The sequence below is a fragment of the Ailuropoda melanoleuca genome, chromosome 16 (genome assembly GCF_002007445.2).
Source record: "Ailuropoda melanoleuca isolate Jingjing chromosome 16, ASM200744v2, whole genome shotgun sequence".
NCBI lineage: Eukaryota > Metazoa > Chordata > Mammalia > Carnivora > Ursidae > Ailuropoda > Ailuropoda melanoleuca.
In genome coordinates this window covers 84,557,413-84,581,204 of record NC_048233.1, presented here as the reverse complement: position 1 = coordinate 84,581,204, position 23,792 = coordinate 84,557,413, and the positions used below count along the sequence as shown (strand labels likewise).

At 52.0% G+C, this 23,792-nt stretch overlaps 1 protein-coding gene and 1 pseudogene across 2 annotated transcripts; both read right to left on the bottom strand.

Moving 5' to 3' along the window:
• Positions 1 to 13,777: 13,777 nt before the first annotated feature.
• Positions 13,778 to 15,334, bottom strand: LOC117796709 (annotated as a pseudogene).
• Positions 15,335 to 20,604: 5,270 nt separating this feature from the next.
• Positions 20,605 to 23,786, bottom strand: DRAP1 (DR1 associated protein 1). Of its 2 annotated transcripts, none has more exons than XM_034645706.1 (7): positions 23,609 to 23,786; positions 23,289 to 23,361; positions 23,080 to 23,173; positions 22,669 to 22,788; positions 22,455 to 22,569; positions 22,130 to 22,218; positions 20,605 to 21,785 (listed from the first exon to the last, which is right to left on the bottom strand). In XM_034645706.1, the coding sequence occupies exons 1-7, from the start codon at positions 23,648 to 23,650 to the stop codon at positions 21,680 to 21,682; spliced, it is 639 nt and encodes a 212-aa protein (XP_034501597.1). In that variant the 5' UTR covers positions 23,651 to 23,786; the 3' UTR covers positions 20,605 to 21,679. The 2 variants fall into 2 exon arrangements, with proteins under 2 accessions (XP_034501597.1, XP_034501598.1); XM_034645707.1 differs by having other exon boundaries at positions 21,567 to 21,785; positions 22,455 to 22,548.
• Positions 23,787 to 23,792: the final 6 nt, after the last annotated feature.

Genomic DNA, 23,792 nt, shown 5'->3' with positions numbered 1-23,792 from the left:
ATCCCTGCCCCCATCACTCACTCTGATCCAACCACACTGTTCCTTCAGCATACCGGTCAGTCCCACCTCAGGGCCTTTGCACTTGCTGCTGCTACTTCCTGAAATGCTCTCTCTCCAGAATCGCTGTGGCCCACTTTCCCACTTCCTTCAGTTTTCTGCTATAATGTCCCTTGCCAAAGACTGCCTAGGTGGCACTGTGCCCGTACTCCACTTCACTTACCACAGTTCATTTATATTCACTGATTGCTTGCCCAAGGATGTGGTTCCAGCCATCGGCCCCCTCTCTCCTTGGTCACTTTCCACTCTCTTCAGAATCACTTCTATCAACGCAAATGTGCTGTCACTTCTCTCTTGACTGCACTTCTCCTTCCCCAGCACTGCCCCATTTCTCTGTTCCCCTTTGCAGCAAAACCTCCTGACAGAGTTGACCGGACTTGCCGACACCGATCTCCCCTTCCTGTTCTCTCTTGGACCCGCTCTGTCCAAGGCTGTCACCCCCACTGCCCACTGAACCCGCTCCTGCCTTGTTCCCCAGCCGCCTGTTGCTAACCCGATACCCTAATCCTCCTCCTCTCTGGCAGCTCCTTCCCCCCTCCTTCACTCGCTCCTCCCCCCCCCCCCCCCCCCCCCCCCACCGAGCAGGCTCAGCCTGCGGTCCTCTGTGTCCACATTCACGCTCCCGGCGGTCTCATTCAGACTCATCTTTGAAATACTGTTTATCTGCGAGTGAGTCTCAAAGTTCTCGGTACTCCTCCTGCCTCTCTCAGACTCGGAACCCCATCCCTCTCTCCCAGACATCAAATTTCTTCTCCACTCCTCTGCGCGGATGTCTGATAGGCATCCCAAGGGTACCAGGTCGCAAACCGAGCCCTCTCTCTTCCCCACGGCCCTCCCCAGCTTAGCCAAGTGGTTACCTATCCTCCTAGTTTCTCAAGCCAAACCCTGGCTGCTTCTTTCTCTTCTCTATCCTGCCTGGCAGTTAATCCTCCTGTCAAAGTGTATTTGGAACTGGAGCACTTCCCCCACCTGAGCTCACACCACTCTCAGCACTTATCTAAATTTACCATTAGAACCATTTTTAAGTGTACCATTCAGTGGCATTATTATATTTACAAAATGTTACACAACACGCACCACTATCCATCTCTGGAACATTTTTTATCATCCTAAACTGAAACTCTCTACCCATTAAATAATAACTCCCCATCTCCCCAGTCCCTGGCAGCCACCATTCTATCTTCTGTCTCTCTGTCTTTGACTATTCGAGGGACCTCCTTGGTAGTGGAATCCCATGTAAGTGGACTCATGTAACATTTGTCCTTTTCTAACTGGCTTCTTCCACTTAGTGTAAAATCCTCAAGATTCACCCACATGGTGGCATGTGTCAGAATTTCCTTTTTAAGGCCGAGTAATATTCCACGAGTGTATTTACCACATTGGGTTTATCCGTCCATCCGCTGATGGGCATTTGGGTGGTTTCCAGCTTTCAGCTACTGTGAGCAGTGCTGCCGGGAACCAGGACGCATAGAAGTCTGTCCAGGAGCTCCTTCCCGTTCCCCCGGCTGGGGGCTCAGGAGGGGAGGTGCTGGGTTATACCGTGATTCTACGTTGAACTTTCCCATAGTTGATCCCCCCATTTCACATTCCCACCAGCAGTGCCCAAGGGTACCCATTCTTCTATATCCTTGCCAACCCTTGCTGTGTTCAGGGCGGGGGTTGGGTATTGTTGGTAGATTTTGTTTGTTCGTTTGTTGATAGCTGCCTCCTTGTGGATGTGACCTGCGGTGCTCTTGAAAACTCAGGCCCAAAGTCCTGAAATGGCCTATGGGGTCTACAGGCCTGGCCCCACTCCCCTGCCTCTCCTGCTTTGTCCTCCGCTGCTCTCCCCACCCACCCCCCCCTTTGCTCCTCACTGTTGTCTGGCATACATCAGACATGGTCTCAGCTCTGCCCCAGCCCTTTCCTCTCCCTGGATGCTCCCCACACCCCCAAATATCTGTGTGGCTCAGTCCTTTACCTTCTTCCAAGGTAAGTAGCGCTCAAATGTCAACTTTTCAGAGACCCCACTCGGACCACCCTATTTAGAACCACAACCCGCCCCATAAACACACACTCGACCCCTCTCACTCGGCTTTTTCCCATTGCACTAGTCACTTTCTCACCTTCCCCTTCAGCTGTGGGCTGGCATTCCCCCCACCCCCAGATTCAGACTTTGACTTTTCAACCCTCAGCACCTCGGAATCTGACTGTATTTGATAATAGGGCTCTTAAAGAGGCGATTAAGGTAAAATGAGGTCATATGGGTGGCCCTGATCAACACGACTGGTGTCTTTACAAGAGGAGATCAGGGGCGCCTGGGTGGCTCAGTCCGTTAAGTGCCTGCCTTTGGCTCAGGTCATGATCCCAGAGTCCTGGGATCCAGTCCCTGCCCAGTAGGGCACCTGCTTCTCCCTCGGCCCCTCCTCCCACTCGTTCTCTCAATATCTCTCTCTCAATTTTTTTTTTTTTTAAAGAGGAGGAGATCAGGACGCAGATGCACACGGAGGGAAGCCCATGTGAGGACACCAGAGGACAACGACCACCTGCCAGCCAGGGCGAGAGGCCTTAGGAGAAACCAAACCTGCCAATATCTTGATCTTGGACTTCTGGCCTCCAGATTTGTGAGAAAATAAATTCTTACTGGTTAAACTTCTGTCATCTGCAGTGCTTTCGATACACCTTCAATGGAATCTGCTTCCTCGTTCCGCGTATTGTCCGTCCCTCCCAGCGGCTCTCGGCTCCCTGAGAGGAGGGTCTTCGTGTTTGTTCACGGCTGTGTCCTCGGCACCTGGCACAGGGCCTGCACATCCGGGACCCTCAATAACTAGTTTGTGAGCGACTGGATGAACGAAACACACTGCAGGCTGCTGGCATCTCAGACATCTCGTGAGAAAAATTTACAAATGTTTGCAGGTCGTTGCCTCTCATGAACCTTCCTTTGGCTTCCAGGTTGGGACCTAATAGCTGCTTCGTAAGGTGATATGAATGCAACATCTTTTAATAACTGATGGGCACGGGCATCTTTTTTTTAATTAAAAAAATTTTTTAATTTCATTTATTTATTTTTTGTAATCACTACACCCAGTGTGGGCCTCACACTCACGATCCTGAGATCAAAAGTTGCATGCTCCACTGAGCAAGCCAGGAGCCCCAAACATTTCCCTTATTTAATTTAATTAAATTAATTAATTTAGTTATTTTTTAAAGTGGGCTCTATGCCCATCGTGGAGCCCAAACGCACAACCCTGAGATCAAGAGTCACATGCTCCACTGAACCAGCCAGGCGCCCCACCCCCACCCCAGCCAGCATCTTTTAAAATATATACACACACATACATGGGAATAAAATAGATCTCCCCTGAGGTGGGGCTCAGAAAGGAAGGAGGAGTGGAAGGGGTAGAAGGCATTCTGTGGACTGGCAGGACCCATGTTGAGGCTTTCTCTCTGGGGCAATTCATGGGTCCTCCAGAGACCCTCTGGGAACTTTCTTTTCTTTTTTTCTTTTTTCTTTTTTTTTTTTAATGCAGCTGGTTTTTGTTTTTTTTTTTTTTAAAGATTTTATTTATATTCGACAGAGATAGAGACAGCCAGCGAGAGAGGGAACACAAGCAGGGGGAGTGGGAGAGGNTTTATTTATTTATTTATTTATTTATTTATTTATTTATTTGACAGAGATAGAGACAGCCAGCGAGAGAGGGAACACAAGCAGAGGGAGTGGGAGAGGAAGAAGCAGGCTCCCAGCGGAGGAGCCTGATGCGGGGCTCAATCCCAGGACTCTGGGATCACTCCCTGAGCCAAAGGCAGATGCCTAAAGACTGCGCCACCCAGGCGCCCCGCAGCTGATTTTTTTTTTAAGATTTTATTTATTTATTCATGAGAAGACAGAGAGAGAGATAGAGGAGGGAGAAGCAGGTTCCCCACAGAGCAGGGAGTCCCATGCGAGACTCGATCCCAGGCCCCTGGGATCATGACCTGAGCTAGAGGCAGACGCTTCACCGACTGAGCCACCCAGGTGCCCCTAGGAATTTCAACCAAAGCTGCTCCCCCACGATTTCACTCACAACCCCTGGCACCGGTAGCTTCTCTGCTCTGCACAGAATGACTCTCTCTGTCTCTCTCACCCCCATCACCTTTGGGCACTCCCTCCTGTCACGCTGACCCTGGCCTGGCTCCCTACCCCCCACGTCTTCTGCCCCTTGAGATTGGAGGCTTGCTTCACTCTTGGATCACAGGCAGCCCCTCCCTGTGCAGCCCTGTCACCAGCATGGCAGCTGCTGCCCAGTGTGTCACCTTTCCACTTCCAGTTCCTTGGGCACAGTCGGACTCCAACCCTCGGATCTTTCCACATCTCTGGGAACAAAGTTTTCTGAGCCCCTCTCAAAGCCTGAGGAGGGAGGAAGCCCAGGCCACCACCATGGGCTCCTCTTCCCTGCCCCTCTGTCCTCTTATACACCCCCAGGGCTGGGGTGGGTGCTGGGGTTGGTGGCACCCTCTCTGTTCTCCTCCCGTTCTGCCGGCAAGAGGGTCTGAAGCCTGCTTAGGAATGCTTGGCTTTTAATGCAAAAACTGAGACCTGAGACAGTGGGTCATTTTAATACCTTCTGAGTGTGCGTGTGTAATTTTTCAACAAAAATAAGATCTTACTTTTTTTGCTTAACAGTTCGTTACGCTCATCGTTCAGTGTCAGTACGTGCAAAGCCATGTTGGTGTTCGCCATCGTCACCGGGTGTCACAGCTCGACCAAGGTAATGTACTAAACTCATCTCCTCTTGTCAAACATGCACGTGGCTCCCACTAGCCTCCCTGCCACAGACATTGCAGCAGGGACATCCTTGTAAATGCACCATTGCACGTTGGGTATTTCTGCAAGGTAAGTTCCGATAAGCACACTTGCTGGCTCTAAGCAATTTACATTTTGACAGTGCCTGATCACTCCCCGCGAAGGCTCCATCGATGTAGATTTCCACCAGCCGTGGATACATTCCCACCAACAAGGTGTATTATAATTTTTATCGTTAATTTGATGGATGAAAAAATGTGATCTCATTGTTGCTATAACTTGCATTCCCTTTATTATCTGTGAGATTAGTGCATTTTCATGTCTTTATGGGCCATTTGTGCTTACTCTGAACCGCCGCTTGTGTCCTTCACACATTTCTCTTCTGCCAGTCCTCAGGCGCAGCCAAAATCACTGGAGGATGCAAGTCCGCTTCGTGATTTTGATTTTGTTTTTGTTCTCCTTTATCTTCAATCCCCATTCTCATCCCACATAAATATGAATGGATCCTTGGGAACTCTCTACTATCATTTTTATGCATTGGTGGGTTTCGTTTATATAAATGGTATTATGCTATTGATCTCATTGTTGTTCCTTATTCTTTGAACACTAAGTTTTTAAAAGTTATGTGTTGATTCTGACTCTTGCCTGATGTTCCACAGTTTGCGTCCATTCCACATCACTAATCTGTTCTCCAGAAGACGGGTGCCAGGGTTCCCCCGACTCCCACTTCCTCAAAGGACACTGCAGTCAACACCCTTGTACATTTCTCTTCGAACACCTGCACACGAATTTCTCTGACTTATTTACCAAGGATCGAAAGTGTGGAGTCTTGGAAGAACTATATGCCTCATTTCAGATTGTTCTCGAGAGACTGTACCGGCTTATAGGCCCATAGAAGTAACCAAAGATTTCCGTCTGTCCACACCCTCACCAAACACTGGTATGATTCGTTTTATGAATTTTCACTCACGTGGTGGTTATAAACTGGTATCTCATTGTAATTTTAATTAAGTCACACTAATTACTTCTTTGACCACATCATCATCAATTTCTTGCATTTTGAGCCAAAGCTGCTGTGGTTGCCTATTTACATTCATTGCCCATTTCTCTCTTGTGTTTCTTGTCTTTTCCTTATTGACCTTTATTCACTAGATTGCAACCACCTGTCAATATTAGCTCTGAGGGTCTTCGTGGAATAGAAATCCTCAATTCTGATGCGGTTGGATCCATAAATGTCTGAATAGAGGTGTGTATTTCAGATGTTTTAAGAAGTCCTTTCCCTACCCCTAGGCGGGGCATTCTCCTGTATTTTGTCCAATTAGGGCATAGTTTGACATCTGCGTTCAGAGCGAAATGCTCTATACTTTCCTTTTCTGGCACTGTCCTTAGCTGGTTTGGGAGTCATATGAGGAACCGGGCAGCCTTCTCTTATTCCTTGTCTTTTGGAACAACTGATAGATGACAAGGACCATTTGTTCCTTGAAAGTCTGCGGAATGTCCCTGTAAAAGCATCTTAGGACTCTTTTGTGTTGGCATCTTAGATGATTATTTTCTTTACTGGTTACTGATCTGTTGAAATTTTTGGTATTTTTGTGCCAACTTTGACATTTCGTATTTCTCCAAAAAGGGATTCACTTTGATTAAGTCTTTATATTTACTAACATCCAATTATTTATAACATTCTTTGACATTTTTTTAAGTTTTTATTAATTTATTCATTTAAGTAACCTCTAGACCCGACGTGGGGCTCAAATTCACAACCCTGAGATCAAGAGTCAACGCTCTTCCGACGGAGCCAGCCAGGCGCCCCTGATATTTGATATTTTAAACTTTTGTAGAGCTCAGGGGTCAGATCACTTGGAGCCTGGTGGCCATGGGAAGGACTCTAGATTCATCTTAAACATGAGGGAAAGTGTGACAGGATATTGGAAAAACCCATTTTGTCACTTTTGTGGGGGGGGGCAGAGGGAAAAGGAGAGAAAGAATCTTAAGCAGGCTCCACGCCCAGCGCAGAGCCCAACATGGGGCTTAATCTCACAACCTTGAGATCATGACCTGAGCCAGAATCAAGAGTCGGACGCTTAACTGACTGAGCCCCCCGGCGCCCCTTCCTTTTGCCACTCTTGAAACCCCAGGTCCACCTCAAGAGTATAGAGAGTTGGAGTGGATCCTGAAAGGGAAACCTTGTGAGGAGACAGATTTGGAAAAAGATCCCCAAGACCGCTCTCGGGGAGTGAGACAGGGACTGCCTTCTAACCTCCGAGTCTGGGGAGAGGGTTTTAAGGAAGCTGCCTGGAGAGCTCGGGATGGGTTCCCTGAAGCCATGGCAGCAGCCCCACGGGTCAGGGGCACATGAGACTTCCAGAGAAGCTGTGGAACCGCAGTGGGAACTGGCCTGTGGCAAGGTAGCAGGAGTCCTGTGCAGAGGGCTTCTGTCATCTGGCAGGGGGCACCCTACCGACGTGAGTGTGTGCCAGCCAAAAGAGAGTCCCTGCCCACACTCCAGGAGTTACAGTCGAGAAGGTGGCCCATAAAGGAGCTGTAAAAGCCCCCGCAGGGCAAGAGCCCACTTTCAACAGCTGCCACCCATACAGCGACCGGCCATCTTATCCAGAGCCAACCAGGGAAGAACTCTCTGCACCCACGTCCCTCCTTCCTCCCTGTGCTCCAACAGCAGATGGTTCTCGAGCTGGGGGAGCAGGAGGGAAGGGAGAGGGACAGACTGACTTCTCCCTGTCATCAGCAGGGGCCACAATGGCTGGGGAGGTGGAAACTAGGTCATCAAGGTTAGAGACTCGGCCACCACACCGAGCTGGGCGGTCTAAGAGAACTCACCGAATGACCTCAGGTGCTCCGAGGGGTGTAAGCAAACATGGCACAGAAGGTCATGACTTCATTCGTGGGCAGAGAGAGAAGTTCCCGTATGAGCTTTAGAGGGACAGTGGGAGACAAAAATAATCTTTAATTATATCCCATGAACCTTGTTTGGTGAAAGTAGCCATCAGCTAGAAGATTTTGAGAGGGGGAGAGATGTGAGCTGATTTGCGTTTTTAAAAGTTCCCTCTGACTGCTAGAGAGATTAGACAGGAGGGCGAGGGTGGAATGAGGAACTGTCATCCAGGAAAGGCAGGGGGTCACGAGAGGCAGGGGGAGGAGAGGAGAGGAGAGGGGAGAGCTGGAGACCAAACCTGGGCCTACCACCATTTAGAGGTCAGGAGAGGTCAGGAAGATACTGCCACGGAGCCCAGACAAGAGCAGCCAGTGGGGAAGAAGTGGAGAGAGTGAGGGCTCCCAGCCAAGTGAAGAAAGTGTTTCAAAGAGGAGGGAGTGACTAACTGTGACGAGAGCCACTGAAAGTTCAAGGCAAGGCTAACAGAGTTAACAACTAAACTGGGCAACCTTGCTGTTCCTTAGGCCCCTGCTCCGAGGACCAGACGCAGGAGGCTCATTGCAGACTCTGGCTGTTGGAATGCGGCTGGGTTTGGCCTCTGCCTCACCACCCAGTACCCCCAGTACCCCCAGTACCCCCAGTACCTCTGCACGGAGCCCCGTCTGAAGCTCTTCATTTAGTCCAAGACAAATGTTCTTTCCCCTGAAGAACTTAGAGGTGCCCTCTTCTCCTTGGGGGGGGTGGGGAGCTAAGTTACTATGTCTCCCATTTTGCTCTGGCTGCTAGGACGTTCGGGGACGACCATGTATTCAGTTCATAGAGCCGAGAGCATCTTACGGGCTTCGTATTTATTCATTTATTTACTTATTTACGTTCTTGATCCTGATCTCTTTTAAATTCTGTTTTCCCATTTTTGATTTTCCAATTCTATTTTTCTTTCATCTTCCTGCTTCTTGTTGGAAGCTACCTCACGTGCCTTGAGGGGGAGGCAGGTATGCAAATTAATCCCATTCTTTCCGCAAATGTATAGAGACGCCTTTTACTTGTCAGGTCCCTTTGATTTACAATTGACAGAACTGTATTAAGCCAAAAAAAAAGATAAATGACTGGATTATTTTACTAACTCATAAAAAAGGGCAAAGATGTCCCTGAGCTGCTCAATTTTGCCTGGATGGCAGGACTCGGGTCCCCTTGCCTCCGTGTGTGTGTGTGTGTGTGTGTGTGTGTGTGTGTGTGTTACTCTCCTCCTCATTTCATCTCCATTTCCCTCTCTCTGTCAGCTTCATTCTCTCCGATGGGAATGTTGGCTTCAGGGAGCACAAGTTATTGTCTTTGGCCCTTTGCCACCAGTGTGAAGAGAAGACTCTTCCCGGGTAGAAAAATCCCAGGGAAGGGCTCTGACATGTCCTGCCTCGAGTCTTATGGCCATCTCTGCAGCAATCACAGGAACCCAGCAGGAAGTGGACATTGACCAGCATTTCTGGCACTATCACCTGGTTGGAGTGTGGGGAGCAATTCTCTGAGGTGGGGATGTGATTTGAGGTGGCCTGAAGGAAGATGGGCGGGGCAGACCAAACACCCACCGCATGCCTACCATGTGCCAGGCAACTATGAGGGATGCAGACATGCATAACACAAGCCCTCTGTCCTTGAGATGGTCACAGTCCGATGCGGGAGGTAAGACATGCACTGACAATTAGGATAAAATCCGAACGTGGGAAGAACCTTGGAGGAGCAACAGGCAAAGGACTTGGGGTATTCCAAGGAGGGCAAGGGACTTCTGATTCTGGCCATGAGGAAGTAAGTTGGACCAAAATGATCCTTTGGCCACAGACAACTAAGAAACTGGACAAACATAAGAAACAACTACTTTCAGATATTAGAAAACCGGTAGCACAGGACTGTAATCCATGGGACAAGGGAAGCAGATGAGGAGCCCTACCATCGCGGGTCACCTGCACCTGCCTTCTGCCTGGAGGTAAATCCCGTACCGCGTGCAGGGAGGGGAACCCAGACAGGGCCCGTCAGGCTCACTGATTACGGAGTCAGAGACCAGAGTTTGGACAGGCAAAAGGCAGCTGGAATTTGTGAGGTAGAACATTGCAGAAGAGGAACCTATGTAGAAAAAGCGCCCCAAAGCCTGTAGAGGGATCCCCCTTACGCTTTAGGAAGAATACTAATCTGCACACAGCACAAAGTGAAACCCCACAAAACTGGACAAGAACACATTTCAAGAAAAGAACAATCACGGCCAAGCTGAAGACAAATAATTCCCAGCGCTCACACAGACTTAGAAACCTGTGTAAGAAGATTCTCTGCAGTCAGAGCAGCGAAATCTCACTGAATACACAGAAAATTCAGGAGAGAGCCAGATGGGCCATGCCTAGAGGTGGGCCTGAATCAACCCTTAAGGAAAGCTACTCTAGACCCACCGTAAAAAAGCTTGAAATAAATCTCGAAATGATCAAATCTAACCTGCAAGTAACTAACTTACCAGGAAGAGTCCAATACTCTTTAAAGGAATTCAATAAAATCCGGATTACTAATGTAAAGGTCACAATGTTTGGCATCCAATAAAAAATTAATATACATACAAAGAAGGGGGGAAAGATGATTAATAACCAGGAGAAAATATGCCCACCAAAACAAACCCAGAAGATGGTAATACTATGCAAATTGAAATAACACAGTCCCTGTCAAAATCTCAGTTGCCTTTTGCAGATACCGACGAGCTGATCCTAAAGTTTTTGTGCAAAGTCAAGGGGCCCCGAATAGCCAAACAGTCTTGAAAAAAAAGAACAAAGTTGTAAGACTCACATTCTCCGATTTTAAAACTACTATAATCAAGACAGTGTGCTACTAGCTTTAGGACAGACATAGAGATCAATGCAATAGAATTGAGAATTCAGAAATAAGAGCTCTTACATTGATGGTCAGTTGATTTTAGACAAGGGTGCCAAGACCATTCAATGGGAAAAGAATAATCTTTTCAAGAGATGATACTGGGACTGCTGGGTCTTCACACGGAAAAGAGTGAAGTTGGACCCCTACACCATATATGAAAATTAACTCAAAATGAATCATAGACTTAAATGTAAGAGATAAAACTTAGAACTCTTGGGGAAAAACACTGGAATGACCTTGGATTAGGCAATGATTTATAACCTACAGCATCAAAAGCACAAGTAACAAAAAGAAAAAATAATAAGATTTCATCAAAATTAAAGACTTCTGTGCTTCAAAGGACACCATCAAGGAAGTGAAAAGGCAACCCACAGGATGGGAGAGAATATTTGCAAATCATATATTGGATAGAGGACTCATGTCCAAAATATAGAAAGAACTCTTAAAATTCAACAATAAAAAGGCAAATAACCCAATATAAAAATGTCAACGCAAGCACACAAACAAAGAGAAAACAGAAACAGACTCGTGAATACAGAGAACAAAATGGTGGTTGCCAGAGGGGAAGGAGCAGAGGGATGAACGAAATAGGGGATTAAGGACACTTGGGTGCTCAGTCGGTTAAGCGTCTGCCTTTAGCTCAGGTCATGATCCCAGGGTCCTGGGATCCAGCCCCACATCGGGCTCCCTGCTCAGTGGGGAGCCTGCTTCTGCCTCTCCCTCTGCCTGCTGCTCCCCCTGCTTGTGCTCTCTGTGTCAAATAAATAAATAAAATCTTAAAAAAAAAAAAGAAGAAGAAACAGGGGATTAAGAGGTACAAAGTACCAGTTATAAAATAAATAAGCCACAGGGATGAAAAGTATAGCACAGGGAATGTCATCAATAATACCGTAATAACGTTGCATGGTGACAGATGGTAACTACACCATACATATATTACATTACATAATATATACAGTCGTCAATTCACTGTGCTGTAAACTAACGTAAACTTGAAACTAATGTAACAGTGTATGTCAACTATACTTCAAGAAAAAAAAACACATTAGGGGCGCCTGGGTGGCACAGCGGTTCGGCGACTGCCTTCGGCTCAGGGCGTGATCCCGGCGTTATGGGATCGAGCCCCACATCAGGCTCCTCCACTGGGAGCCTGCTTCTTCCTCTCCCACTCCCCCTGCTTGTGTTCCCTCTCTCGCTGGCTGTCTCTATCTCTGTCAAATAAATAAATAAAATCTTTAAAAAAACACATTAAAAAATTGGCAAAGGATTTGGATGGACATTTCTCCCACATAGCTGATAAGCACATGAAAAGATGCTCAGCGTCATTCATTACAAGAGAAAAGCCTAACACAAAAGCAAAAAATAGCAAATGTCAGTGAGGATTTGGAGAAATTGGCACCTTGCGCCTTGCTGATGGGAAGGTTAGATGGTGCAGCTGCCGTGGGAGCCAGTGTGGCGGATCCTCAGAAACTCAAACATAGAATTGCCGTACGATCCAGAAATACCCCGTCTGCACACACATCCCAAAGACTTGGAAGCAGGGACTGGAATAGATATTTGTACACCCATGTTCATGACAGCATTATTCACGGTCACCGAAAGCTGGAAACAGCCCAAATGCCCCTCGATGCATGAACGGATAAACAAAATGTGGTGTATACATTGACGGAATATTATTCAGCCTTTAAAAAAAGAAATTCGGACACATGCCACAGTATGGAGGAATCTTAAAGATATTATGCTAAGTGAAATAAGCCAGACACATAAGGATAAATATCGTGTGATCTCACTTACGTAAGATACTGAGAATAGTCAAAGTCTGAGACAGCAAATAGAACAGTGGTTACCAGGGCCGGGGGGTGAGGGAGAAATGGGGAGCTGGTGTTTAATGGGGACAGAGTTTCATTTTGTTTTTGTTTTAAGGTTATTTATGCATTTATTTGACACAGAGAGAGAGAGAGAGAGCACAAGTAGGTAGAGAGGCAGAGGGAGAGGGAGAAGCAGGCTCCCTGCTCAGCAGGGAGCCCGACATGGGACTGGATCCCAGGACTCTGAGATCAGGACCTGAGCCGAAGGCAGATGCTTAACGGACTGAGCCACCCAGGTGCCTCCAGAGTTTCAGTTTGGAAAGATGAAATGATTCTGGAGATGAAGGGTGGTGATGGTCGCACAACACTGGGGAAGCACTTACTGCCACTGAACTGTACCCTTAAAAGTGGTTAAAATGGTAAATTGTACATGTATTTTGGTACAATAAAAAAAGGTATGTAAATTGTGTACACACGCCAATTAAAAAGAAGAGGTTGGCAGATTGCATTAAAATGCAAGACTCCATCATATTCTCTGCCTGCAAGAAACCCCTTCCAAATGTAAAGACGCAGATCGGCTTAAATGGAAAAGGATGGGAAAATGTGTATCATGCAAACACTAACCCAAGACTGAAAGGAAGGAGAGGCCACTTCCAGGAAGGCCTCCTGGGGGAGGTGACAGTTGAGCTGAACTTTAAAAGCCGTGTAGTATCAAGGACGGTGAAGGCTGAGAAAGCCCACCTGGCAAACGCACTGAGAGAGAGAGAGAGAGAGAGAGAGAGAGTGTGTGTGTGTGATGAGTGGCATACAAGGAGTTAATCACCACACTAGTGGAGGGAGGTGAGCTGGGTTTGACAGTTTAGGTGCGGTTAGATAATTACTTTGGGAGGAGAGGAAGAATTTTCCAGTCATGAGTGCAGTAGGTTTCAAACCCAGGGAGACGGGGCAGCTGGAAGATTAAACCTGAGCTTATAAAGACGAGTCTGGCCCCACAGCAGAGAGAGACAGAGCGCTGCTGGCTCTCCACCCTGGGGGCACATTGCAACCACCGGGGAAGCTTTTTTTTTTTTTTTTGGAAGATTTTATTTTTTATTTGTCAGAGAGCAAGCACAAGTAGGGGGAGCCGCAGGCAGAGAGAGAGAGAAGCAGGCTTCCTACTGAGCAAGGAGCCCGGTGCAGGGCTCTATCCCAGGACCCTGGGATCATGACCCGAGCCGAAGGAAGATGCTTAACGGACTGAGGCACCCAGGCATCTAGCGTAGCAACGCCTGGGGCCTCCCAGCCAGTTCGATCAGAATCTCCGCAGATGGGCCCAAGGCATCGGTGTCCTTCAGAGCTCCCCAGTGATTCCAAGCGCAGTAAGAGGTGAACCCCCGCCCTCATCAAAGGTCACCTGCGCGGGGCCAGGGACTGGGTTTGCTCACAGTCAAATGCCGGTGCCTAGACTGAGCCTGGCATGACACAAACGGTCACAGCTCTCTCTATATATCAGTTAATCCTTACGACAACCCCACGAGGTAGGGAAAACGATGATGCCCGTTTCATAAGGAAACTGAGGCACAGAGAGGTCAGGTTATGTGACTACAAGGCTGTTGCGCATTGTGCTATAAAGTACAGGCAGCATCACCCCAGAGCCCAGACTCTCAGGGGTGCTTTACTCCCTTAGGGGTGCAGCTCCCGAGATACCTTCTGAGGAGCCCCCTACCCCCCTCAGCAGCTCCCCCCTCTGCCCCCAAACTGACCAGCTTCCCTGTGAGGTCGGACATGGCTCCAGACAGAGGGGGCAGACAGGGGCGCAGGGGCAGAGAACCTAGGAGGCAGAAACAGAACTGAAGCACTTAGGGGAAGGGGAAAGTGAAACTGGCCCGGGTGCCAGGGCATGGGCCACAGCTGAGACCCTGTGGCTGGAAACCCACAGCTTGCCCTCCACAGAACAAGGGGGGAGGACTCGGTGGCCAGGGCCACGCCTCTGAGCCCCTGGATCTGTGAGCCCACTGACGCCCTGTCTTTCTTCCTTCCCCTCTCCCTGCTTTTTTCCCCTTCCTGACTCCCACCACCCGGGCCTTTTGTTTTTGGTCTGCCAGTGACACCATCCCCAACTGGAACGGAAGCCCTGCTGGGAGCAGGGTGTCAATTTTTTTTTTCTTTTTCTTGGTATAGAGAAGGTGGTCGGTTTAATAACATAAAACAAAACAAAGCAGAAAAAAACAATCACCCAGAAGCCCCTCTTTCTGGTCAAGGTACTAATTCCACCGCCAGCTTCTTGCCCGATCACCTTACTCTCTTACACAGACACAGTCTGACACGTTTCCAACGAGTGTTATAAGTTAAGCCATGATTCAGGATCCCAGGGTGGGGTCACCATGTACCCAGGTCCCCCATCACCACCCTGGGAGAAGGATGGAGGACAGGGGAGGGGTGGGTGGAGCCAGTTGAGATTTTCGCAGGAAACGTGCCTTCTGCCCACCGGTTGTCCCAGGCTGACACCCAGGGCTCGGGGCAGAGGGACTAGTACACAGACCGGTAATTCTCGCTCGTGGAGACATTGCCCCCTCTCGCAGTCACTGCAGCGGAAATCCAGGTAGTCCTGCCGGCAGTTCCCGGTCTGGTTCTAATTGGGGAAGTGGTTGTCCAAAGGGGCAAGTCTAGTAGTTCTTGATTTTGGTCTTCATGTCTTTGCCCTGATGCTGAGTCCCAAAGATAGCCCGAAGCAGCTCGCAGCTCAATGTGACCCTCAGCAGAGACATCAGAGTCAGACCAGAAGCCGCAGGTGGTCAAAGCTTTTGTGTGTTTGGGGCGCCTGGGGGCTCAGTCGGTTGAGCGGCTGCCTTCCGCTCAGGTCTTGATCCTGGGGTCCTGGCTCCTTGCTGGGCAGGGAGCCTGCTTCTCCCTCACCCTCCGCCCCTCCCCCCTGCTCATACTCTCTCTGTCTCTCTAATAAGTAAATTAAATATAACCTTAAATAAAAATAAAATGGTTTAAAAAAAAATCTTTTGTGTGCTCCTCCCCAGAGTCCAGAACAGGGCTTGGCACAGAACAGATGCTCAGAAATACTTGTTGAGTGAATGATAAAAACATACATGATCCCATAAACACTGCAGGGCCACTGTTTTCCTGTCCTTACGAGACACCATCCATTTGGAAGATGACAATTGGCAATATCTTCTGTCTTTATTTAAACTTGAGAGCATAGACTAGAGCAGGCCGTGCTCCCTGGTCTGGGGCACTCTGTGCGTCACCACAGTCCCAAAAAAGCCTCCCTTTGAAATGAACCTTCCCTCCAGCCCATCCCCAGTCCTATTCCAGCGTCCCATAGCCCCCCTGCTCTAGTGTTTGACGCATGCCCTTCCAATCTGCTTTCTAGGCAGCGAGCTCCGCATGCATCAGTGACGGGAGGCCATTTACTCCGTGCTCACTGTGTGCTGGGCACTTTGCTAAGCACTTAATGTATCAAATCTCACTTCACCATCACGTGTCCCTGACGGAGTTGCTACTATTGTCCCCACTTTATAGATGAGAAAACTGAAGCAGAGAGACCTTCCGGCAGTTGCCCCCGATCACCGAGTCATTGGCAGAAATATACAAGATGTTCTGTTTTTAGTTTCCATAAACATGGCTCTGCTGTAGACCCGGGTCTGTATTTTTCTGTTTTTCACCCAACATTGTGTTTCAGTTTTGTCCACACTGCTGACACTTCGCTCCTGGCTCTTCACCACCTCAAACCATACCGACAACATGTGTATTTGTGAGAGCTTTTACCCAGGAGTGGACCTGCCAGGGGGCACATAGGTGTCAGACTGTCCTTTCAAACATCCTGACTGGCTGACACTCCCACCAAAAGCCCCAGACTTCTGTCACCGGCTCTCCACCAGCTGCCCTGTTTATGTACCTTCCTATTCTCGCCAGTCTGACAGGTGCCATGTGGGATCTCAGGTTTTCCTTTGCACCTCTCTGGTCGCCAGGGTGAGCACAGAGATCCTAGTCCTCATTCCAGTTTTTTCTTTTAATGACATTTGAACATACACACGCACACAGAATAGGAAGGACATGATTTCAGAATAAAGTCCACTCCGCTGAGAGGAGGCGAGGGTCACCCAACTCCTCCCCACTCCCCAGCTACGAGGAGTCCCCTGAGGGAGTCCAGAGCCACCTGCCGCTCTGCCCAAGGAGAAGAGGGATCAGGCCCCTGGTGGAGCATCTGGGTCACGGGTGTCATCCCCCTGCCATTGTGCCCATGGCCTGGAACAGTGGGAACTTGGTTCCGTGCACGTCCTGGAACCGAACCTGAGAAAGGATGGCCCTTGGGTGAGAGGAGGCCGTGAACTCCCATTTCCCCACCCACCGGGCCCCTGGGCCCCCCACAGGGCAGGTGTGCATGGGAGCTCCTCCTGTGTCCACACCACTACCTTCTTCCCCTTCAGGAAGCTTCTGAGGTCCTGAGAGGCTGCCACAAAAACACCCCCCAGCCAAGGCAGGCCGCATACAGGGCTAGTCGGTCCTAAATTAGGCTCCTGGGCCGCGGCTGAGGTCGTGGGAGCTGGGGGAGCCCATCGGGGAACCTGCCAGAATCGAATCACAATCCCCCGGGCCTCTGCCCTCGCTGGCCCTCTGCCTGGAGCCCTCTCCTCAGACAACTCCTCGGTTAGTGGTGTTTTCTCTCCAATCTCACCTTGTCAGAGTCTCCCCCGAACCCCGTATGGGATGTCTGGGGCCACCCTTCCTGCCCCCGGACTCCCAACTGCTCCCTTATGCTTTCTTTTCCCCAGGGCACATTCCACCACCTGACATACTATTTATCTTCCTTACTGTCTCTCTCCCCATCAGACATAAAGTCCGAGAACACACATAATCATCACTGCCTAGCAGGCCACGGGTTCCCAATAGATAAAATCATTATGAGGTTATCATAAAAATGTACATCTTAAACACGTGGCTTTAATGTAGTTTTATATACAAGCACCACCCAGTTCAGGCGCTAAACTATTTCCAGAGGGCTCCTTTGCACGGCCTCCCAGCCAGCCCCCTCCCACTGCGGTCACATCATGCTGACTCCCACTGCCTAGTCCTGAACGTCATTGGAATGAATGAGCTCCCAGGGCATAGTCCTGTGTTTGGCTTCTTCTGCTCAACAGAACGTCTACAAGGTCCGCTCGAGACATCGTTAGTGCTTCTCTATGGCTCTTCCGTTGCCCAATGTTCTATCATTTCTTTATTCACGCTCTCGTTGATTGACACTCGGGTTATCTCTGGCTGGGGGCTGGGAACATTCCTGCACGTGTCTGTCGGTGGACACGTGCCTAGGAGCGGAATCGTGCCGCAGGGAAGCGTAGGTCAACAGACTCAAGGAGGAGCTGCCACACCGTTTCCCAGGGAATCCCCCTCTGAGATCCCCCCCAGCAGTGTGAGCTCCAGTGCTCCTGGCTTCCTCCTGGCTTCCGCGGCAGCCCTCGGCCCCAGCACCCTCCGTTTCCAGCTCCTGGTGGGTGACGGTGGCCTCGCCTCTCCCTGCTGAGTGAGGGTGCTGGGAGCTCAAGGCACGTTTGCCAACTGAATCCTCAGGGGCGCCATGGAGGGAGCCTCTCCACTTGGCAAGGAGGGGTGGGTCCATACCTTTCATCTGAGGGGGGCAGCTCCTGGTGGCCTTGCTGCCTCGGAAGCGGCCGCCCATTTCACACACTGGCCCCACGTACAGACCAGGGTGGGGCAAGGCTGCGCTGAGGCTTTCAGATAGGACTTGGCCCGAGGCCCAAGGCTCCCCAGGGAACTAGAGATGAAGGGAGAAAATCATCCGGGCCCAGACAGAGCTCTGCAGATGGAATGCTGACAAGCTGCCGGCTCCTGGTGCCCAGCGGTGCCCGCCGGGCACAGCCATCTTTCCCATTCCTGGGAAGCACCTAGAGGCCAGGCCCAGTCAGGGGTACCAGGGCCCCTGGCCTCACTCAGGAGGCTGCACTCCTAACACTTGGCAAAGGCTGGGTCAAGCCCTTCCCAAAGGCCTGTGAGGTCCTACGGCAGAACCAGCCAGTCGGTCACACCAGTGGGCTAGACCACTCTTCCTAGCCTCCCTCAGGTGGGACCTTGCGACAGGTCCAAGAGGAAGAGGCGATTGCGGCCACTTCCAGCCCTGGCCCCAAAACACCTCCGTGGGCTACGAGCTTGTCCCTTCCTCAGTGGCCTTGAAAGTCATGGGCTGACTTCCAAGATGGAAGGGGCCTGGGCCCTGAAGTCCCTCTTGGAGAAACCCTGCCATTGATTAGATGAATCATATTAATGGGTCTTACACGAGCAAGCAAAAAACATCGACTGCATCTGAGCCTATGTATTTTGAGTTTAAGTCAGTCATTTGCCCTAACTAATAACTAGTATATACGGTATAGCATACATAACTAACCTAGGTAGTCCCTCGCCCCATTTTACAGATGACAAAACTGAGACACAGAGAAGCTACAGAACTTGCTCGATGCTAGCAAATGGAGAAGTCAGGATTTGAACCCAGGGCCTGGCTCCAGAGGTTATACTCATCAGCCCACCACCCAGGCTGAAGAAGCAGGCCTAGAGGGGAGCCTGGGTGGTGTAGTCGTTACGCGTCTGCCTTTGGCTCAGGGCACGATCCCGGAATCCTGGGATCGAGCCCTACATCAGGCTCCTCCGCTGGGAGCCTGCTTCTTCCTCTCCCACTCCCCCTGCTTGTGTTCCCTCTCTCTCTGGCTGTCTCTCTCTCTCTCTCTCTCTCTGTCAAATAAATAAATAAAATCTCTAAAAACAAACCAAAAAAAAGAAGCAGGCCTAGAACAGAGATGCAGGCCAGCAGCTCCCAGGCGTCTCCCCCTCACCCGTGCCTCCTCAAGTCTTTTGCCTGCAGGCTGCTCCCAGCACCCTGGCCTCCTTGCCTTCCCCAGTCATCCCCAGCCTCGTCACTCCGAACTTTCTCAGTTCAGAACCTCATCTCTGGACACAGCCCAGCCACCGGCTCCAATGGTGTTTTCCTCTCCCACCCCCATTCATCACACCTGCGTGGCATGCCCTTGGCTCCGCGGACCCAGGTGTCCACCTTCCCCGGACTGGGCCCAGCTGGCTGCTAGGGAAGACTGCTCCTGCTCCTGGGCCACTAGGAACCACCTCCCATTCATGGTCCCCAGCAGCCAGAGCTCTTTCAGTTACAAATGACCGAAAGCCACTGGCTTCCAGGGGGGAAAATGTTTATTGGCTCACGTGACTGAGAAGTCCAAGGTATACAGGGTTCAGGCAACACTGGGTCCCGGTGTCATCAGAAATGGGTATCTCTGAGGCTCCTGGCTCTCCTGTGCTGACTTCATTCATCCAGGATCACCCGTCAGGGTGGGAAACAGCTGCCGGCAGCACCCAGCCTACATTCTGCCAGCTTTGCTACCCCAGCGTGGCCACCGTCACCCTCACCAGGACTCCGGAAAGGGCTCCCTGCTGCCTCCAGTGCCATAGCAAAGCTAGCCATCTTGTCAAGACCCTTCCCCAATGGTCCCACCTAAAGTCCCAAGGGCTCAGGTGTGTTGACGGGCCTTCTAGGGTCACAACCCGGCCTCCACCACTCACTGTGGCCAGACTGTGCGGTGCAATGTCCCCACCCCTCACCTCACAGGGGGTGGGGTCAGCTGCACATACTACAGGTTGACTAGAAGAGAGATGGTCCCCAAAAGCCAGCAGGGGCACTATAACCACAGGGGAGGCAGACAGGACCCCAGGGGTGCCCCTCGGCTCCGGGCGCCCGGGCCCATCCACGCCTACCACCTAGGCTCCTACACCCCAAAGACGGAACATCTCAGTGCCTCCGCCAAACCCACTCATCATCCTCCGCCTCGCCCTGGTCACGCTGGGGTCAGCCTCAGGCAAGCTCACCTCACTGCATCAGCCTCCCTCCCATCCTTCCATCCCCTCCCTCGCTACAACCTGCATTTCTGATATCTTAGAAAACAAACCAAAAAGTGTCCCTCTGTCCTCGTTCTGAGCCACGGCTCTCGTCTCCGCTTCTCAGCCCTGAGCGTTGCTTCCCCTCACCTCATTTCTCACCTCCAGCTTCCCGCTGTCGGCCACCACCAAGCCTTCCCCGAAGCTTGCAAGCTGTTGTGACCGCTGACCTCTCCCAGACACACCTGGCCACGCACCACCCGTGGCTCCCGGCGGGGGGGGGGGGGGGGGCCTGGGTGTGGCTGCTCTTCAGTCTCCTTGGGTGGCCTGCCCAGGCCCTCCCCCTCTCCCTGGGGCAAGGTCACCTACTCTCAAGGCTCACACATCTGTCTCCAGGCCCCTACCGTTCCAGGGCCCGTTCTATGCCTCCCCTCAGCAGCTTCCCGGGCACCCGAAACTCGCCACAGCCCAACTTGTGACCCTGACACCTAATCTTGCTTTCTCTATGTCCTACAGCTAGAAAAGAGCCCCCGCCCCACTCGCTGCAGAAGGCAAGCTGGCAGTCCCTAAGGGTTCCCTCCCTTGCAGCCCCACGGCCAGTCCGTCCACGGCACCCTTGAGTCTACCGATAACACACACCTCAAGTCTGCCCACCAGCCGCGTTGTCTCCAGCCCAGCCTCACCAAGCCCCGGCTCCCTGAAGGCACACGTCTGCCTTGGGGACCCCACGGTTCCAGGGTCTGCTCACAAACGGGGGCGGGTTGACCCCACGGGTCACCGTCCTGCTCAAAAGTTAATCTTCGAGGCCCTTGACAGTCACACCTACCTCTACTTACGCCGCCCCTTCCCACACGCCCTTCGTGGCACCAGGCTCTGCAGCTGGCAAAGCCTCTTGCCATTGTTCGTCCCGTCTGTCCCCTTGCAGCAGTCCGGAGTGGGCACAACAGTCTCCATCAGACAAGAGCGGCCACTCAAAGAAAGATAGGAACCTTTCCAGGGTCACACGGCACAACGGAACAGGTTGTCCCCCAGCGTAACCAGCCCCTCGGGCACCAGCCCCACACCACCACTCTGCCTACCATCCCTCTGCCAACAGCCTACCCTGCTCCTACCCTGGCAGAACTGCAGCCTCTGGACCCTCCCTTCACTCAGCCGCTGCCCTGCCCACCCCTGCTCCTGGCCTCAGCTGAGCATCGGGAAAGCAGGTGGCTGGATGGGAAAGTGGCCACAGAGCCCTGGACATAGGCTGGGACAGACGCTGGTGTTCCCTTTTATTATTAATTTTTTAATAAATTTAAGAACAGCTCTATCTTCTCTCCTCCCCCCAGAGCAACTAAAACCAACTGAAAGGGGGTGTGGCCTGGGGGGCAGAGGGCGCTAGGAGTCATAGTCCTCTTCATCCTCTGCGTCAGGTGCTGAGGGGCCCGGGGGTGCTGGGGGCAGAGGCAGAGTCGAGGCGAAGGGCATGAAGGGTGTCGGGGGGCTGCAGGGCAGAAAGCAGGAGAGAAAGATGAGACCCCTCTCTGGTGCCCATTCCCGCCCACTGGGCCCCACCCCACCCCTGTGAGCACGCAGCCCATGGCCCTCTGTACCAAGGGGCAGCCAAGCTCAGAGAAGGGAAGGACCCAGAGCAGGTCACACAGCTCCTGCCGAGGCCCCATGCAACAGGGCTGGGTGTGGGTGGGAGAGGAGACCTTCTGAGAGCAGTTTCCTGCCTTTAAGCCCTCCTCAGTTCCTCCCCGCCCCCCAAATCTGCCGCAAGGACAAGAAAGACAAGGCAACCTTGCACAGCTTGCTAGCCCCCTCTGGTGCCACTGAGCCACTTACCTCTGAAAGTGGGCAGGGGGGTGGCTGGCCTGGGGTGGGGCCTGTGATGTCTCCTCTTCCCCATCAGTGTCTGTGTCGTCAGACTCATCCTGGGAACAAGGCAGGGGTCAGAGGTGACAAGAAAAGCGTGAGCCCATCACTGGAGAGCCTAAACCCCTGGGAGTGGCAGGGACAGGACACTGACCTCTGTAGCCTGACCTTTATAGCCCCAGTTTACAAAAAACCATAGGTGAGGATGGGACCAGGTGTCCAGCCAGCAAGGCCTGATGCAAGACTGTCCTCTCCACACCACGCGGTAGGGTAGAGGGCTGAGGGCCTCACTCACCTCCTGCTCCGAGTCCGTTCCTGACAGCTTCTTGTCCTTGCTTTTGCTTCCCATCCCACCATTCTTCCGGCCACTGCTGCCTGGCTTCCGGCCCCTTCGGGAAGGTACAGTCCATCTGCCCAGAGATCTCACCACTCCCTGACCACCCCCCAACCACCCCCAACCCCAGTGGCCTTGGCCTTCTTTGCCTGGACACCTGGCCCTGGCTCATCACCTGCGGGTACCCTTGTCCCCATCCATGTGGTTGTCTTCCCCGTCTCCCTGCATGTCAGGCACAGAGGCCACCAGGTCCTTCAAGAAGTCAAACTGCTGCTCCAGCTCAATGCACTGTTTCCTAGAAGAGGTGGGGAGAAGATGGCATTCAGATGGGGCCCAGACGTCTGGGCCCTTAGCAAGGGATAGCAAGGGTCTCTGGATGTCAGGAGAATGGAGCCTGGAAAACCGCCACCCCATCTCCACTACCTGACCTTCCTGCCTGGCTAGCCCAGCCAACCCCTCTTCGCCCAGTTCAAACCCACCACTGTCTGAGGCATTGCTGGTCTCCCAGCAGCCTCCCACATCCCCTACGTGTGTGAACTCCTGAGGCAGGGTCCCACTGGGCCCAACCAGCTCCCTGGCCACTCACAGGTGGGATGTGGTCATGGTCTTAGCGTTTCGGGACTGGGTCACCTGGCAAGCCTTCTTCAACAGCGACTCCAGGAACAGCTCAAGCGCCCGGGCTGAGAAGCGTCAAGGAGAACACCGGTGGGGGATACCCAGCCTAAACAAGGCGACCCCGGGCTCCCTCCCTATCCCACGTCCCTCAACCTGGCCAGGCAGGCCCCGACAGGATACAGATGATGACAGGCACTGCCGCCGCCACCTTCCCAATCTCTTCGTCAGTTTGCATGATCTTCTTGATCCGCGCCTGGGGAGGGGGCAGAAAACTAGGACCCCGTCACCTCCGTCCCAGAATGGGGTGCTGGGGGGGAAAACGAGAGGGGGTATCCCGGGAGAAAGGGGGCGGGGGGCACCGACGCGGGGAGAGCACGGAAGGGGGCGGGGCGTCCGTGCCCCCGAACACTGCGATGCGCCCGCACCCCCCCCAAGCTCGGCTTGGGCCCGAGCTTCCCGAGAGCCCGGTCCGCTCCTCCCCGGCCCGGCCACGTGCTCACCGGCGGGAACCGCGCGTTATACTTTTTCTTCTTGCTCGGCATCTCAAGGTCTCTCTTGCCGCGCCGGGCCCAGCGCCGCCGCCCGCAGCTTCCCGGCCCCCGGGCCTGCTAGCCGCCTGCCTGCCGCGGTTCCCCTGGGTCCTGGTGCCGCCTGCTCCGCCCCCGCCGCTCCCCACGGGGTCCT

Coding starts and splice junctions, on each gene's coding strand:
- DRAP1 (XM_034645706.1), bottom strand. CDS start 23,650: ATGCCGAGCAAGAAGAAAAAGTATAACGCGCGGTTCCCGCCG. Junction 23,174..23,288: donor GGCAGTGCCTGTCATCATCT/GTATCCTGTCGG, acceptor GACGCTTCTCAG/CCCGGGCGCTTGAGCTGTTC. Junction 22,219..22,454: donor GAACGGACTCGGAGCAGGAG/GTGAGTGAGGCC, acceptor CCTTGTTCCCAG/GATGAGTCTGACGACACAGA.